The sequence below is a fragment of the Trachinotus anak genome, unplaced genomic scaffold, assembly GCF_046630095.1.
Source record: "Trachinotus anak isolate AG129_WGS33_773 ecotype Australia unplaced genomic scaffold, CSIRO_AGI_Tana_v1 ptg000012l, whole genome shotgun sequence".
Taxonomy (NCBI): domain Eukaryota; kingdom Metazoa; phylum Chordata; class Actinopteri; order Carangiformes; family Carangidae; genus Trachinotus; species Trachinotus anak.
The window spans coordinates 17,715,036-17,731,109 of NW_027273863.1; the positions used below are offsets into that span (position 1 = coordinate 17,715,036).

At 38.5% G+C, this 16,074-nt stretch overlaps 3 protein-coding genes across 4 annotated transcripts in view; all 3 read left to right on the forward strand.

Moving 5' to 3' along the window:
- Nucleotides 1-2,613: 2,613 nt before the first annotated feature.
- LOC139629391 (protein THEM6-like) lies at nt 2,614-4,876 on the forward strand. Its single transcript, XM_071491985.1, has 3 exons — nt 2,614-2,765; nt 3,841-4,348; nt 4,454-4,876. The coding sequence occupies exons 2-3, from the start codon at nt 3,845-3,847 to the stop codon at nt 4,559-4,561; spliced, it is 612 nt and encodes a 203-aa protein (XP_071348086.1). The 5' UTR covers nt 2,614-2,765; nt 3,841-3,844; the 3' UTR covers nt 4,562-4,876.
- A 145-nt stretch (nt 4,877-5,021) lies between these two features.
- The window catches only part of LOC139629392 (protein THEM6), a 33,667-nt gene continuing 22,614 nt past the window's right edge, over nt 5,022-16,074 (forward strand). The window contains exons 1-3 of one of the 2 annotated variants that reach the window (XR_011692964.1): nt 5,022-5,797; nt 7,334-7,838; nt 8,560-9,861. Coding sequence is in view for 1 of the 2 variants with exons in the window: in XM_071491986.1 (XP_071348087.1) it covers nt 7,338-7,838; nt 8,560-8,667 (609 nt within the window). In the remaining variant the exon portion in view is untranslated. Of the gene's footprint in view, nt 5,798-7,333; nt 7,839-8,559; nt 9,882-16,074 lie in introns of those variants that run through there. The other variant, XM_071491986.1, reaches the window with a different exon arrangement.
- ftr67 (finTRIM family, member 67) lies at nt 10,890-16,038 on the forward strand. Its single transcript, XM_071491983.1, has 7 exons — nt 10,890-11,588; nt 12,900-12,995; nt 13,198-13,431; nt 13,544-13,703; nt 13,798-13,899; nt 14,648-14,746; nt 15,506-16,038. Exons 1-7 carry the CDS (start codon nt 10,992-10,994, stop codon nt 15,571-15,573), a joined length of 1,356 nt encoding a protein of 451 aa, XP_071348084.1. The 5' UTR covers nt 10,890-10,991; the 3' UTR covers nt 15,574-16,038.

Consider the following 16,074-nt stretch of genomic DNA (forward strand, 5'->3'; position numbering starts at 1 on the left):
TTCACTGTACACTAATAAGACATAACAAGCTGTACTTGGTATCAAATTAGACAAAACTAGAATTATGTTCTTAGAGGGTAATTTACAACACATTAGAACCGAACTATGTTGTAAACTAAAGGGAACTTTTTTTTTTACAGCTTGCATAGCTTTGGTGAGCAAAGTGATGCATCAAACAGAGATGTTACAGAGTAGCTCCTCATTACTTCGTCATTATATCACAATGAATTACTTCACAATGAATAGAGATGGCAAGTTTGAACACAAGTATTCATATTTGTAATCACATCCATGTTGGTTTTTTGATAAATTAGTGATGACAATTAATGTACTTGTTGGGAAACTTGCTGTCTGTGATTGGTTGTTAAGGAACTTATTTGATGATGTAATGATGAATTAATGAGGAACTACTCAGTAACAACTCTGTTTGATTTATCACTTTACTGACCAAGACTCTACAAGGTGTAAAATACCACTTTACCTTAAGTCATTGTATTTAATACAGTACCATTGTATGTTTTCATAGGGATGCCGGAATCCAACTCGGGCCAATACCACACCTTGTCGTCCTCCACAACCAGCAAAAATGGTAAGTCATATTCATGACTCCACCCCATACCGATATAGGCTCAAATTAGGGTCCAAATGATTTTGAACTTGTGAAGTGATGTTCACAAATAATTCCAACGTTTGTAGTTGTAAATCAACCTTTGTAAACTGTGAAATGAATCTGTATGAGAAAGTCAAGTCTGTGCATGGGAAAATTATTTTTTCCTTTTGACAAAGACATTTGTATTTGTTAAAAAAAAAGACTTTGTGACTCAAAACTATGAACAAATGGTCAGTGTTGAGGTTAAACAAAACACTAAATAAATAAATGGTTTTGTCAACAACTGTGCTGATACAGAGCAGGAAACTGTGAAACTCTGCTGTGTGTGACCTGCTGAGTTTTAGAGTTTTCAGCTTTTTATCTGTACACAGACATTTACAAAAGCGTTTCTTTCATGTGTTAAACCCTCACCACTGACCATTTGTGTAGTTTTATTCAGAGAGTCTGTCTTTGTAGCAAATACAAATGTCTTTGTCAAAGGATACATTTTTTTTTCACGTGCACAAACTTCCATTTCTCCTGCAGATTTATTTTACAGGTTTACGAAGTTTGATTTACAACTACAACTTTTGGAATTATTTGTAAACATTACTTCCCAAATTCAAAATCATTTGGACCCTAATTTGAGCCTATATAGGTGTCAGGGGGAGTAAAGTCGGGAGGAGTAAAGTCGGGGGGACGAGGCTGAACGAGCCCGATGGCTGGGCGCAGGGCCCCCTGGGGGTCGGGCCCCTCCAGCCTAATGTTATGCTAATGCTAATACTGCTAGCTAACCCCTTTTGTGTCCTTTTCTCACAGGTTGCAGGTGACAGCCGGCGCCTCAGTCAGTGCATTGTCCAACCATACATATGTACATGCATATCTCAGGTGATGTGGTTCCATGAAGCAGGTCGTTTCTGTGAGAAGGACGAGGTTTTGAACGCACTGTACTGTTACAAAAAATCTGAATACTTCCCCGACTACTGCTGAAGGTCATCACCTTCTGGGAGCCCCTGAAGCCTGTCACAGCAATCATTCACAAGCAGTCGTTGTCCTGGTCGCCGCCATCCTGATCTTTGAAATTAAAATCTGCACAGCAGGTCATCAGACAGCATACAGATGCTCTTGTTTATGTCAGCATGTAGTGTGTTGTACAGTATGTTGTGTTTTAACTTGAAATTGACATTTATAATTGCTAATCTGATGATGAATGGTTTACCAACATTCAGTGTATTATCACTGAATAGAAACACAGCCATGTCATTGCCAAAACATCTTATTTAAACAGAGTAGACTGATTAAAGAGACTCTTCATGCAAACAACAGAATGGGAGCTTAAAAATGTAATAAAGTAGTAAACAACTCTTAGCATCAACACTTCACATTTACAGCTCTAGTTATAATTATAATCTTCATAAACTACATAAACGATGAACTGATTGATAAAACATTAACAAAGGACTCAAGCATTAATTACAGCTTCTAAACCCTTTATGAATGGTACCTTTTTAGGAAGAGGCAGTGATATGTCTTAAACTTTGATGCACATGTTTGTGGTTTTTTGCATGATGTAAATTTTGATGCCTTCATCAGGATGCAGGGAGAAAATAATGGCTCAGAGGGAGGTTCTTCAATGAGACAGCGCAAAGTCTAGAGACTGTAAAGGCTGCAATCCAGCAGATTCAAGCTTCTTTAAAACTTTTTTATTTATTTGCACCAAACAAAATGCAATACCCACCACTTTATAATCCTACTCCTTTGATTTGTTCAGTTTCCTTTTTTTTCTTATAATACATCCATGGATTGGACAGCCAATCCTCGCCACCCATTTCGTCCTACGTCATGTTCGGGTAACAGGAAGTGAATCACTTGCCTTCAAATTAAATTTCCTTATATTTGAAAAAAAAAAACATTAAATCATTGATCTACCCGCGATGCAAAATGGTCATTTTAAAGATGAAAACTCATTATTTGTATATTAATGCTGCCATTTCAAGTGTATACGTTTTTAATTTCGATTGAACGTCGAAAACGCCCGTTAATGTTTTTTATTTTGGTGGCTGTAGCCGGAAGTGTTTTAAACGTACTGAGTTAAACTTTGTACTTTACTGACGTCGAAGTGAGTGCATGGGCTGTCGACTCTGCAGATCTGAGCAGAAAGAAGAGCAGACGGCAGGTGAGTGTTACTGGATCCCACCGAAGAAGTGCTTTTATATTTTTCACTTTGTTTACGTTCGCTCGGTGCCACATCAACAGGTTGTTTCACTTCAAACCTGCCAGTGTTAATGCTAACCTGAAGAAATCACCTAATGCCGCGGCATTACTTTAAACTCTTGTGTGTGAAGTTTCTGGCACAGCATTAATTTACTCTCAAATAACCGTGTAAGCTGAAGAAGGACATTTTTTTTTTTTTTTTTTTTTTTTTTTAGCCAGTACCTGCCTTTCTCGCAGAACCTGTTTCCACATTCACGTTTGGTGAAATCACTTCACGGCTCTCTGGAAAGTGGAGACACTGAGTCACAGTGGGTCTCTAGTTTAACTCCCTGTTAGGACAGTAACATCAGGGAAAAACTACCTCCATAAAGTGGCACATGTTTCATACTGCAGCCATAGGAGGTTCAACATTACACCTTTACTGTTGTAAGAAACATGAAATTAAATACACAGGAGACAAATATGCCTTCATAAAAATGATTAGAGTTATTGCCCTTTGTGAAACAATACAAGCCAAACTTGACCAAAAAATATAAATCGCAGTGATTTGATTTATTGTTACTGTCTTATAGGTTTTCAAGTGAGCACAATAAATGTGTGTATATGTTCCTCTAGTGTTTGAGGAAGTAATTATTCTGGGTTGATTTGATTTGGCAAATTACCTTGTCCACAGAAATCTTCATTTAAAGCTGCCAGTTAAAGCAACTAACATGGAGCTGATAAACCAAAAACATGAGTGAAAAGTGCATTCATTTTGGACTATTATCAGCTGCAGGTTTGGTGTTAAGTGAGGATTTATATGAACAGGACAGTGTATGAAGAATGAATATAAAATAAACGATAATTCCCATGTTTATCTGAATGAAGGAACATGTCCAGTGCAACAGTGTGGTTCTGTGTATTTTTAGTAGCCTTGGACAACACTAATTAATAGGATCAGTTAATTGTTTGTCTTTTTACAGGATGTGTAATAATGTGGCATTTACACATCTTAGTAACCCCACTGCCTTCTCTGCTTGTGTGTGTCCTTTCCCCAGAGAGATGTGGTGGGTGCTGTGGGTGCTCGCCGCCTTGCTGGCTCTCTTCTGCAGTCTGGATGTCTGGTACTTCCTGCGGGTAGCAGTAGTGATCCTCCGGGCCTGGTTCCAGCCTCCAATCTGGGACGTCACAGCAGAGCAGGTCCTGACAGGCCGGGTCACTCCCCATGACATCGACATGTGCCACATGAACAATGCTCGTTACCTCCGGGAGTGTGACTTTGCCCGCTTCTCTCTCTACACGCGTAACGGTGTGTTCAAGGCCATTCGAGCTCTTGGAGCTTCGATGGTGGTGGGGGCCACTACCATTCGTTACCGAAGAGCTCTGTGTATAGGCGAGGGGTACGAGCTGCGGAGTCGGATCGTCGCTTGGGATGACAAAGCCTTCTTCCTGGAGCAGAGATTTGTGTCAACGAAAGACGGGTTGGTGTGTGCCATCATGTACTGCAAGCAGAGTGTCATCCGCAGCAGCCCAGACAAGATCATGCAGCACCTGTGTAAAAGGAAGGTAGGAAAGAAAGTTTCAGTACAAATGCAAATTGAACATCAGTAAGGTTTTAATAAATCCTTTGATCACTGAATGACATTGACACTAAAGGTTTGCTCCTTGCAGGTGGAGTGCCCAGAGTTTCCAGAGGACCTTCAGCACTGGGTCAACTTCATCTCTGCCAGCAGCCAGGCCCTCAGGGCAGAGAGTGGACTAGAGGAAAAGAACAAATAAGGCATTGCATGGACAGCTATTAAGACTGGGTTTTTGTGAGCCAGCCCATTCAAAGTCTTCAGAGAGAGACATTCGTCTTTTGTTAGCTACTGACATCCGGTCCACTTGACCTGAACACACTTGTGCCTACTCTACTCTTGAGCTTCACTTAGACCCAGATACTCATGTCAAACACAAGAAAAAACAACATACCTCATTGTTCTCAGAGGCTGCTAACAGCCATGAAGAATGTTTACTTATACACTGATAAAAAAGTAATATGAGCGTATGTTCATGTACCACAAATGCACTAAAACAAATAAATTTTTGAACTCCTGTCGATGCACTTTTATGGCTTCAATGAGAGTCAAGATTAGTTAGACATTTTACTGTAACCCAATGTGAAACTGTGAATCTGAGAAAGCAGTATGGTTTACAACAGTAAAATCAATGATAGTGGTTACAAATTAGTAAAGGATGTAAAACAACAAATGATAATTTCAGGAAAAATATTAAAAAAAAAAAGAAGTACTGTATCAATAAACACAGTGTCACCAAATAACATTAAATCCCCATAACAAGTGTACAGTAATTTATCTAGTAAACAAATTCAGCTGCTGGCAGGTATACAGACTTTTAGATGAGCACAGTACACGTATAAAACTTAACTTTTACTGTGCTGTTTTCCCTTGCAGATCTTTGATTTTCTTTATTAAAATACAGTAGTGGCTATTTGTCCAAAATTAAACTTGAATAAAACTTAAAATCAATCTTCCTCTCATGGGAATGTCGAAACTGAGATTTTGCAAACAAGCAAATAAATAACAATTAAAATAAATAAAAAGAATAAATAAATAAAGGCACCTATTGCTTATATCTTTGACAAAAAAAAAAAACAGGAAAAACTAGATCCTCCAGATCCCCACCTTAGCAAAGTAAAATTAATTAAGTAGATATTCAGGTATTACATTATATTGAATAAATATTACAAAGAAAGTAAATAAATAAAATAAATATCTCGTACAAATATACAAAAACTTAACGATAATAATATTAATAACATGAATAAAACATCTTAAATTTATTGTGTGATGACGTCAGTTATTTAATTTGAAAACATAAACGTGTAACCATGCCAACAGGGCAACCACTGAAATTACTTGTCGTCACAGACTACCCGGAAGTCCTGCTCATTCATTCTACCGGTTTCTTCAAGTTGCATCGCATCTCATGGTAGCACTGTGTTCAGGGGGCACGGTAAGTTTTAGAGTCATCATAATACACTTCTACCGTCTTTATGATTAACGCTTGGATTTTAACCTTGACTAAACTCAAGAACAGCGACTTTACTCGATCGACTATGGTCTCTACTCTGCCAAGGCCACTAGCTACTGGCAGCTAGCAGCTAAGCTAACAGATTTGGCTGTCACAGCAGGTTGAATGGAGCAGCGTTAGCTTCACAGTCCTCTCAAGGTTGAAGTGGGTGATTATAGGAGTGTGGTGCTTTCCTATTTTTAGCCATAATATTATGCTAAGAAGTGTGAAGACATTGGCTTCTTGTTTTTCTACACATCTGCATTGTCATTGGTGATGTGAAATGTGCATTTAGTTTAATATTTAACACTCAGTGTGGCCATGAATTTAGAAAACTCCAACTGCTCTAAGTAAGCAGTTTTTATGACAAGGCAAGACAAAGTTGATTTGGACACCAACTACGCAATACAAAGGTATTAAGACTATGGATAGATTACTGAACGGACCTACAACAACTACAGAGATGCACAATATGTCCACTGAGACATCCAAAACTGCTACCAAACAACAAAGAGATGGAAAAAAAATAACCCCACAAAAACCACAATGAGATGCAAAACAACTACACATGACCTGGTTGGGAGTCCTTTTACATGTCAGTGTCCAGGGGCCCACATAATCTATCCATGATTAAGACAAGATATGAAAGAAACACATAGCAATGTATAAAAAAAAAAACAAGATTAAAGTGTAAAATTCAATAGATTATGAAAATAAGACAAAAGACAATGAAACAGTATGAATTGTCACAAATTTAATTTAATTAAAGGCAGTGGCAAACAGGAAGGTTTTAAACCCTAACTGAAAAGAAATATGAGTTGTAGCAGTTTTAAATCATCTGAGGGGTCTGGGCAGTGCATACTGAAGCAGCACATCAGAATTATATTTTGGTCCTAGACCATTCAGTGCAGGGAGCTAGGACAAAGATCTGAGAACTGGACCGATTTGATCCACCTTCCTGGTCTTGGTGAGGATTCCAGCAGCAGCTGCCTGTTTGATTCTGTAGAGGAACCTGTTAAGTCAGCGTTACAGAAATCAAGCCTACTTAAGATAAACACATTTAGAAAATTGCACATTTTTCTAAAACTTGCTAAGACATGACATGACGAGCATTTTCTTAATGCTGATTGTGTAATTGTCTTAATGTGGATGTTAACATTTAGGTTCACTGGTTGCGACTGAAGATGAGCTCTGACCTTTAATCCTTCTTCTTTAGCTCCAAAAATCAATTCTAGCTCATCCGATCATTGATTTGTTCAGTGCTTGTATGGCACTGTGGTCTTGTGATATTGTGATGTTAAATCTTTGTGTCGACTGTATAGTTGTGAATTTTATTGTTTTCCATAATCAGAGTTAGTGGGAGCAGGTAGATGTTAAAGGAAAATTCAGCCATTTAAGTCACATGGAGATGTAGTTTAAATAAGTGTATAATTCGACATAAATGCTGATTTAACTGTAATTTATGTACTGTTGTTTCAGAGAGATGTTGCTGCTGGTGTTGGGAGCCCTCCTTCTGCTCTTCTGCAGTCTGGATGTATGGTACTTCCTACGGGGGGCCCAGGTGTTCATCCAGTCATGGTTCCAACCCAGAATATGGGACATTCTAGCTGAGCAAAGCATTGATGGCATGGTCCTTCCCCATGATTTGGACTACATGGGCCACATGAACAACTCTCGATATCTGAGGGAGTGTGACTTTGCTCGCTTCCACCATTACATGCGAAACGGGCTGTTCATGGCCTCACGCAAACTGGGGGCCAAAATGGTGGTAGGGGCTTCCACCATCCGGTACCGGCGCTCCTTGGCCTTCCGTGAAGCTTTTGAGATTCGGACCAAAGTAGTGGGATGGGACGAGAAGGCCTTTTACTTGGAGCAGCGCTTTGTGTCCAAGAAAGATGGATTCGTATCTGCAGTCATGCTCTGCAGGCAGAATGTGGTGCGCTGCAGCCCAGAGAGCATTATTGAATTTGTCTGCAAAAGGAAGGTGAGTAATAGAAGATGGAATAAAGTATTGGTATGACTGTGGGAGACCTGCAACTAACAGTTGTTTTCCTCATCAATTGATCTACTGATAATTTTTTTTGATTAATCGTTTCCTTTGGTGTATAACATTTCAGAAAACACAACAAAATGCCACTTACGATGTCTTAAAGCCCAATGTGATAATATAAAAATGTTGGTTTTCCTCAAACAATACTCAAATATATACTATAATATATAAGATACAAATATTGGGTTTACTATTGAATGAAACTAACAAAAATAAAAAATCTGCAAACCTTGGAAGCTGGAACAAGAAAATATTTGGCATTTTTGTTTGAAAAAAGACTGATTTTTCTGTCAATGGATTTATCAACAATCGTTTCCATTCTAGCTGCAGTTATTTTCATTACTTACTCTACTAACTACTAAAAAAAAAATCTTATGAAGCCGAACATGACATCTTTAAATGTGTTGTTGTGTCTGACCAACAGTTTAAAACCCCAAAATATTTGATTTCTGATCACGTAAGATAAAGAAAAGCATCAGATCATCACAAGCCTAAACCTGTGAATGTTCTATGTTTTTGCTTAAAAAAAAGAACTTTTGTAAACGATTAATTCATCAAAATTGTGACCATAAAATTGTCAACTATTACCTTGCGATCCAGACTGTGGCTTTACTCTATTGCAGCACTCTGCTAACTTTTGTGTTTGTGTGTGCAGATTGAGTGCCCCGAGTTTCCTGAGGACCTTAAACACTGGATCAGCTTCATTTCAGCCAGCAGCCAGGCTCTGAGAGCAGAGAGCGGACTGGAAGAGAAGAACAAGTGAAGCCACACCATGACCGCCATGTATCATGAGTGTAGACACATATCATTTGCATTGCACGCACATATACAATATACATCCATACATACATGTACACGAGCAGTTAAACATTGTAGAAAGTTTTAGTTGACTTACACAATTCCACTTATCTGTTTTAAGTCAGTCGTACCTGCTGTGTATTTTTGTATGATGTGAACTGAAGTACTGGACTTAGAACAGCTGAAAACTTGAACTATATGGTATTCCTTGTTTTAAATGCACTTATGCACTGATATCATAATGAAAGTTGTTCTTTCGAAAGTAAACAAAAACGTAGCTTTATGCTTGCAGCTTATTCAGTAGTTGACTGTGAATAGACTGGCTTTACACGTCTCCATTCTCATTTAGCAAAATCCTCCAACTTCAGATAAGCATGTAGAGCAAAAGTTACTCTTCCACTGACATCAATGCATGTTTTGAAACAACCAGAATAATTTTTTGTGCCTGTTTCTCTCAATTAGTCGTAGTTTACAGTTATAATTTCAGGGAATTATAACTTTTTTTGAAAAAAAAAAAAAAAAAAACTTACAGTAGGTGTGATGAAATGCTTGAATGGACATCATGAACATGTAATGACAATTACTTTTAATCTTCCCATCAGCGTTTTGCACAAGCTATCTAAAGTAAATAACCTGAACCCATGTTAAAAATCTAAAAGGGAACATTTGTTTTTGAGGGACCCTTCTATCAGTGCAGTATTGTTCTTTTACCAAATTCATAATACATATATTTAAAGGTTGGGCTTCTCGATTGGAGTTACATTTGATTTTAGGAGAAAGTGCTCAAATCCAACTTGACAAGCGTGATAAGCAAAGGTTAATTCTGTACGAGGTTGCTGGCAACTTTTCAAAACTTGCAGCGCACATAGATCATTGGTTTTTATTGAGACAGCCTTTTGAAATGTGGAACCTTCTTTTTAATGCATCAAAGCTTTAGTTTGTGACCAAAGTAATGTATTGTTCTGTATTAAGAAGAAACAAATTTTTAAAGAAGTACTGTATGTCTAACCTGTTATTTATTTTGTTAATGCACAAAATCCTATTTAATTCCTTTAAGTTTGAAGATATGTGCTGTCCTTTTTATTTTCCACTCGGATTACTGTACCAGACTTCATTTATTGTGTTTGTTAATTATTTAATGGCATTTTAAATTAAAAATGTATGAATGAAAAATGAAAACTATGTCCTGCGTTATGTTATAAGTGCTTGTTGCTCAGTAATAATCCGATTAAGTCATTTTGATGAAGATATCCTACTCTGCCCTATTTAATATTGTTATAAATTAAATATTTGGGGGTTTTTGGCTGTTTTGGGGACTCTGAGAAACTTGAATGGATAAATTTGAGACAATAATGGCAGCCCTAATTGAATATAGCCCAGAACAAGTGCATATAAAGTAGTTAAAATTAGCTCTACCTCGACAAGCTACAACATTAAAATGCTGCTTATCATCAGTAATAATATATATTCTGGATACTTGTACTCTTATTACTTTCAGCACATCTTGATGATGATATCTTTATACTTTTTCCTAATTTTAGATTATTTTACTTTTACTGGAATATTTGTTTTTAGATTAAAGAGACGACTGGTGTAAAAAAAAAAAAACTTCTTCTTTCTTCTCTCATTAATTATCTCACAACCCCTCAAATTTATCTGGTGATACCCTTGGAGGGACCCCACCCCAAGGTTGGTAACACAACTAAACTACCTCACTGCAGTAGCCTAGGGCTGCAGCTAACTCATACGTTCATTATTAATTAATGTACTGATTACTTTTTTGATTAATCCCTCTCTCTAAAAAAAAAAAATGGTCAGAAAACAGAGGAAATTTCCAGTAAAATTTCCCGGAGGAAAAATAATCTATTTTGACCAAAAGCCGAATGATTAATACGATAAGAATGATTGAACAATTAATCAATTATCAAAATAGTTGCTGGTGATTTTTTTTGTTGATTTATCAAATAATCGTTGCAGCTCTGAAGTACAGTAGTTTAAACTAGCTCCGCCTCCAGCAGCTACAACTGCAAAATCCTGCTTTACACACTGATACATACATACATATATATACATATACATATATAAATATATATATAGTTTTTGCAAGTAAATTGTATTGTAAGTAAACTATGTTACATTATTTTGAAAGTTGGTTTTTAAAAATTAAAATCCCCTGCTGCCGTTTCCGGCCACGCCCCCTACTTGTCACTTCCTGTAAACAAAGAAGCAGCTGTTGTCACATTCCTGTGTTTTCGCTCATTTTCTGTCTCTACTTCAGCGTTTTCGACGATGGCTCAGGCCGGAGTGGTCCTGGACAAGGACCAGTTCAACTGTCCGATATGCCTGGACGTGCTGAAGGACCCTGTGACCATCCCCTGCGGACACAGTTACTGCTCGGACTGCATCCAGGACTACTGGGACCAGGACGACTACCTGGGGATCTTCGTCTGCCCGCAGTGCCGACACAACTTCAACCCCAGGCCGTCGCTCGCCAGAAACACCATGCTGGCCGACGTGGTGGAGAAATTCAAAAAGACCGGACTCCAAGAGGCCATGCCGTCCGCGAACCCCAGCTTCGCCGAAGCAGACGACGTGGAGTGCGACGTCTGCGCCGGGAGGAAAAACAAGGCTGTCAAGTCCTGCCTGGTGTGTTTGGCCTCCTACTGCGACGTTCACGTCCAGCCTCACTACGAATCTGCCGCTTTCAAGAAACACAAGCTGGTGCCGGCCTCCAAAAAGCTCCAAGAGACGATTTGTCCCCGACATGACAAGCTGCTGGAGGTGTACTGCCGCACCGACAAGCAGTGCATCTGTTACCTGTGCCTGACAGATGAACACAAGGGGCACGACACGGTGCTGGCTGAGGCGGAGATGCAGCAGAAGCAGGTAATCAAATCATCCTGGCTGAAGTACTGCACTGTCACATGCTGCTAGAGGTTAAACAAATCCTTCAATTTTACTCTTATTCACACTGTTAAGGAGAAAAACTACTGGGAGCCTTGCACATTCTGCTAAAGGCTCATTTCTGAAGGGGTTTAGAAGCTCTAACTAAAAGGCTATATTAATGACTGATACATCATTTACCAATGCTTTACGGATCAGTTTAAGAACAACTTTCAGGTTTTCAGGTTATGGAAGCACTTTTTTTGTCTTCAGTTCATTAAGGAGTCTCCTCCAAAAGACTGTTTTGACCACTACAAACCGGATGGACTGTAGAACCTTTTATTATTGATTTGTTAACATTATTAACATGGTTTACTGACATTTAACTGCATTATTATTGAATAGAAACACACAGTCACATCATTACTGAAACATCTGATTTAAACAGGGCACATTTATCCAACTAAGTTTTTATCCAAACAACATAATGAGAAATTCTTAACTTAAAAGTGGGATCAAAATCGGTCAGTGAGGAAATACCTGTAACAGTGGAAGCAAGGATATTGCATTATATGTTTGGTTCCTTCGCCTCTAGACCACCAGAGGGCTCCCAACTTAAAGGTTTAATGAATGTGAGACTGAGTTTAAACTGCCTCAATGTCCTGGTCTAATGTGGTCTGGATGGAGAGAAACCAATGAATTCACCCTTCTTTATGTCACAGTCTCACAAGTCTAAGTACAGTGGTCATTGAACTATCTGATCTGGTGTCGTTTGGATGGAAAAAATATGGAAATTGCAGTTTCTTCTTGTTTTTAAGTAGAAGGTTTCAGAAAAATTTAAGCAGTGAATGCCCCTTTTTCCTCAAACCTCTCTGCTGTCAATATGATAATCTAGCCAAGGTTTAACAAGCCTCAGACATACAGTGATTTTTGATTTAGCCTTTAGCCTGAATGGAGAAAAAGGACTGAAAAATCCCTTGTGTCTGTTGTTACAAATATACTAAAGACTTCACAAATCTGAAACTGAGGTTACTATGATGCCTGCAACCTATTTTACATCTTTAAGTGCTGCAACAACTTGGAATCAGCTGATGTTATCCCACAGGTTTCCCCTTAACTCAACCTCAGCACATTTAGGAACATGTAGTAAATTAGCAACTTCATATATAATGAGATACACATGGACGTAATAGCATGAAAATGTTTACAAAATAATGCAAAGAGTAACCTTTGTATGTGCTAACCCTGCACAGAGCGATAATCACTAAGGTGACTAAAGTGACTTTAATTCCTTATTTTCACGTTTTTCCTCAGAGGCAGCTTGGTGACATGAAGCAGAGCTCCCAGCTGAGAATTCAGCTCAGAGAGAAGGAGGCACAGGAGCTGAGACAAGCCATTTTCTCTCTCATTGTAAGTGTTAACACCCAGTTTGGTCTGAGATATAATTGCAGCAGATAGCTACACAGATGGGAAAATGCCTCACTTTTTCCATATTGCTCTAAACAGTTCACAATTTGATGTTTTATTGACATTACAACTGCCATACTCAATTACAACCATTTTCTTTGAGCACCAGTCTGAGAATCCGTGTTGGCTCCGTGTCTCCCTCTAGCGCTCTGCTCGGGCGGCATCTGAAGAAGGCGACACCGTCTTCACTGAACTGATTCGGTCGATCGAGCTGAAGCGTTTTGAGGTGAGGGAGCTGATCAAAGCGCAGGAAAAGACGGCCATCAGTCATGCTGAGCAGCTGCTGGACAAGATCCAGAAGGAGATCACTGAGCTGAAGAAGAACGAGGCTGAACTGGACAAGCTTTCCCACACTGAGGACCACGTCCATTTCCTTCAGGTAACACCACTCAGGTTTATTTGTTTTTTCAGATCTTCAGGACAGAAGCTCAATGAGTTGAATACACACATCAAACTTCACTCCCTCTTGCTCTCTGTGTTTGTGAATCTAGAGTTGTCAGTCTCTCCAGGCTCCACCTGTGCTGTCAGCTTTGCCTCCAGTCACCGTTGACCCCAACCTCACCTTTGGCCCAGTGATGACAGCTGTGTCAGATTTTAAAGTACTGTTGCAGGAGGTCTGCCAGGGAGGATTTGTCAACATCTACGAGAAAGGTAGACACACGGGGGTTGTAAGAAATTGGCGGTTTTATCTGGCACAAGTGCTCCTGTCATCTCGGTTCATGTGATTGTATTTCTGTCTTTGTAGTGAGAGATGTAGTGATAGTAGGTTCTTCAAATCCTGCTGCACCGATAGACACAGCGCAGTCTGGTGATGCAGGGTCAACCGTACAAATGGATGTACCACCAGGTGAGTCTATAAACCTGTTCATGCTTGTCTTCAAAACACATTTTGGATAAGTCTGTCACACATTTGTATCTCTTGATACACGTACGCCATTTTTCTGTTTTTGCTGTCTAAGGGTTCTTTGTGTGGGAGGTAGAGCAGTAGAGCTGTAGTTTTTTTTAAAATATTTTTGTTGAGTCTTTTTGATGGGTCTTAGGCAATAACGTTACTTTGTATTTGTAAATAAATATTTTTTGTATTTGATTTGAGCAAAAACTGTCTGGAAAATTCTCAGTATTGTTCTTCCAGATCTCTGACCTTAAGCAAAATTCCTATATGGACCTTAATAATAATAATAATCTGTCATTGGTTAATCTATCCATCCATTTTTTGTAGCCGTCCGGCTTCTATATAATGATTAATTATTGATATTATTATGAATCACTGAGAAGTACAGACAAAATGTGATATAAATATCACTAAACTCATGTACTTGGTAAATACCTCTACATACTTGTACTTCTATTTTATTGATATTTTTCATACTTTGACCGATGTGACTGTGAAACAGGTATTCACCTGCATTCTGCGGGGTATTAAGTCTTAAATGAAACCATGTGAACTCTGCTGAACTCTAACCACATTATCATGCAGCACAAACACCTTACTCAACTTGGTTGTTTATAGTAGATGTTGCTGACTCTGCAGTAGGATGATACTTGAGACAGCTGAGACTCTGCACTAACAGCGTTTGTTCTTCTCGTGCTTGCAGTGATCCCTCCACCTGGTCTAGACCAAAGTCCTGCGAGTCCTCTCAACCCCTTCCTCACTCAGGGACCTGCTCTGCCCACGTTTGCCTTCTCACCATTTGGTAAATAGAGACATTATCAAAAAGTAAAATGTATTTCATAATAAAGTACAGTGTGGAGTTCATTTGACACAAGCAAACCCGGTGCAAGTCATAATGCAAATGTTATCATTTAGTGACAGAGGGAAAGAAACAAATTTAGTATCTACAGCAATTATGTGGTAGTGGGAGAAGTACTGAGATATTTATTTAATGAAAAAAGCAATATCAAACAACTGTATAAAAATCTCCCTTTACAAGTAAAACTCCTGTATTCATAATTTCACTTAAGCACTAAAGTATTTATTTTAAATGTATTTGATGACACTAAAGTCATGTTGAGTATACTGGACATGGATCTGTTATTGTATGTCCTCTGTGCTTTTCTGTGCATGTTGATTTTATTTACTCGATCACTTTCATCCATGAATATTGAAATTTTCAAATGCTCATGTAACATTAAGAAAACTGCCATTATATTATAGTCAGGTGAGTGGTAGATTTTTAAAACTGCTGTCTCTTTGAAAGAAAATCTCAGGGAATTTATTGTTTTTTTTATGCAGTCTTAAGCTGATATGTATATGCGGTTTCATTTGTAATAATGGAAGCACTGAAATTGAAACCTCAACTTATAACAATGCATATTACTAGAAAAAAGGGTTGGGTATCCCACCAGTCTTCACTGTCCAGCACACATTATGTACAGGCACATATTTGTTAGCTGTCCTCTAACAAGTCATCTCAGTGTGCTGCAGACTAATAATTCCTCCTCTGTCTGCTCAGGCACCAAACTCTCCTCAGGATCCAGATCGAGGCACCTTCAGCGACGCGCTCACCCCAGGAGGAAATAGACTTCTACCACAATTTCACATGCATCTTCATGGCCTGAATGTCATTACACTTGACTGCTCTCCTCTCCTTTTCCTCTCACAAATATGTACTGACACGCATGAATTATCATCTATTGGCATTGAATTAATTGTTTCGTTTTTATAAACTCTACTTTCATCTTGTACTGTAGTGCAGGTGGAAAAGAGATGAGGCAAGCATTTGTCAGCTGAAGACCACTCTGACAATACATTTACGTTTAGTATTAAGCAGCACAAAGCAGGACGCAACTCAGTATATCTTAAGTATTTGCAAGGAAATTGCCTTGAAATATAGTTGTTTTAGTTTTGATTAAGCTATGCTTTTATAAATATTTTTCATTTTTTTAAACCTCTGTTAACAATTATTTTGCTTGACACATGTGTGTAATAATATATTGTGATTTATGACATGCTGACATTAAAAAGCAAACACACTTGTACAAACTACATGTTCTCAGAGGTGGTGTTTATTTGCATGGGGGC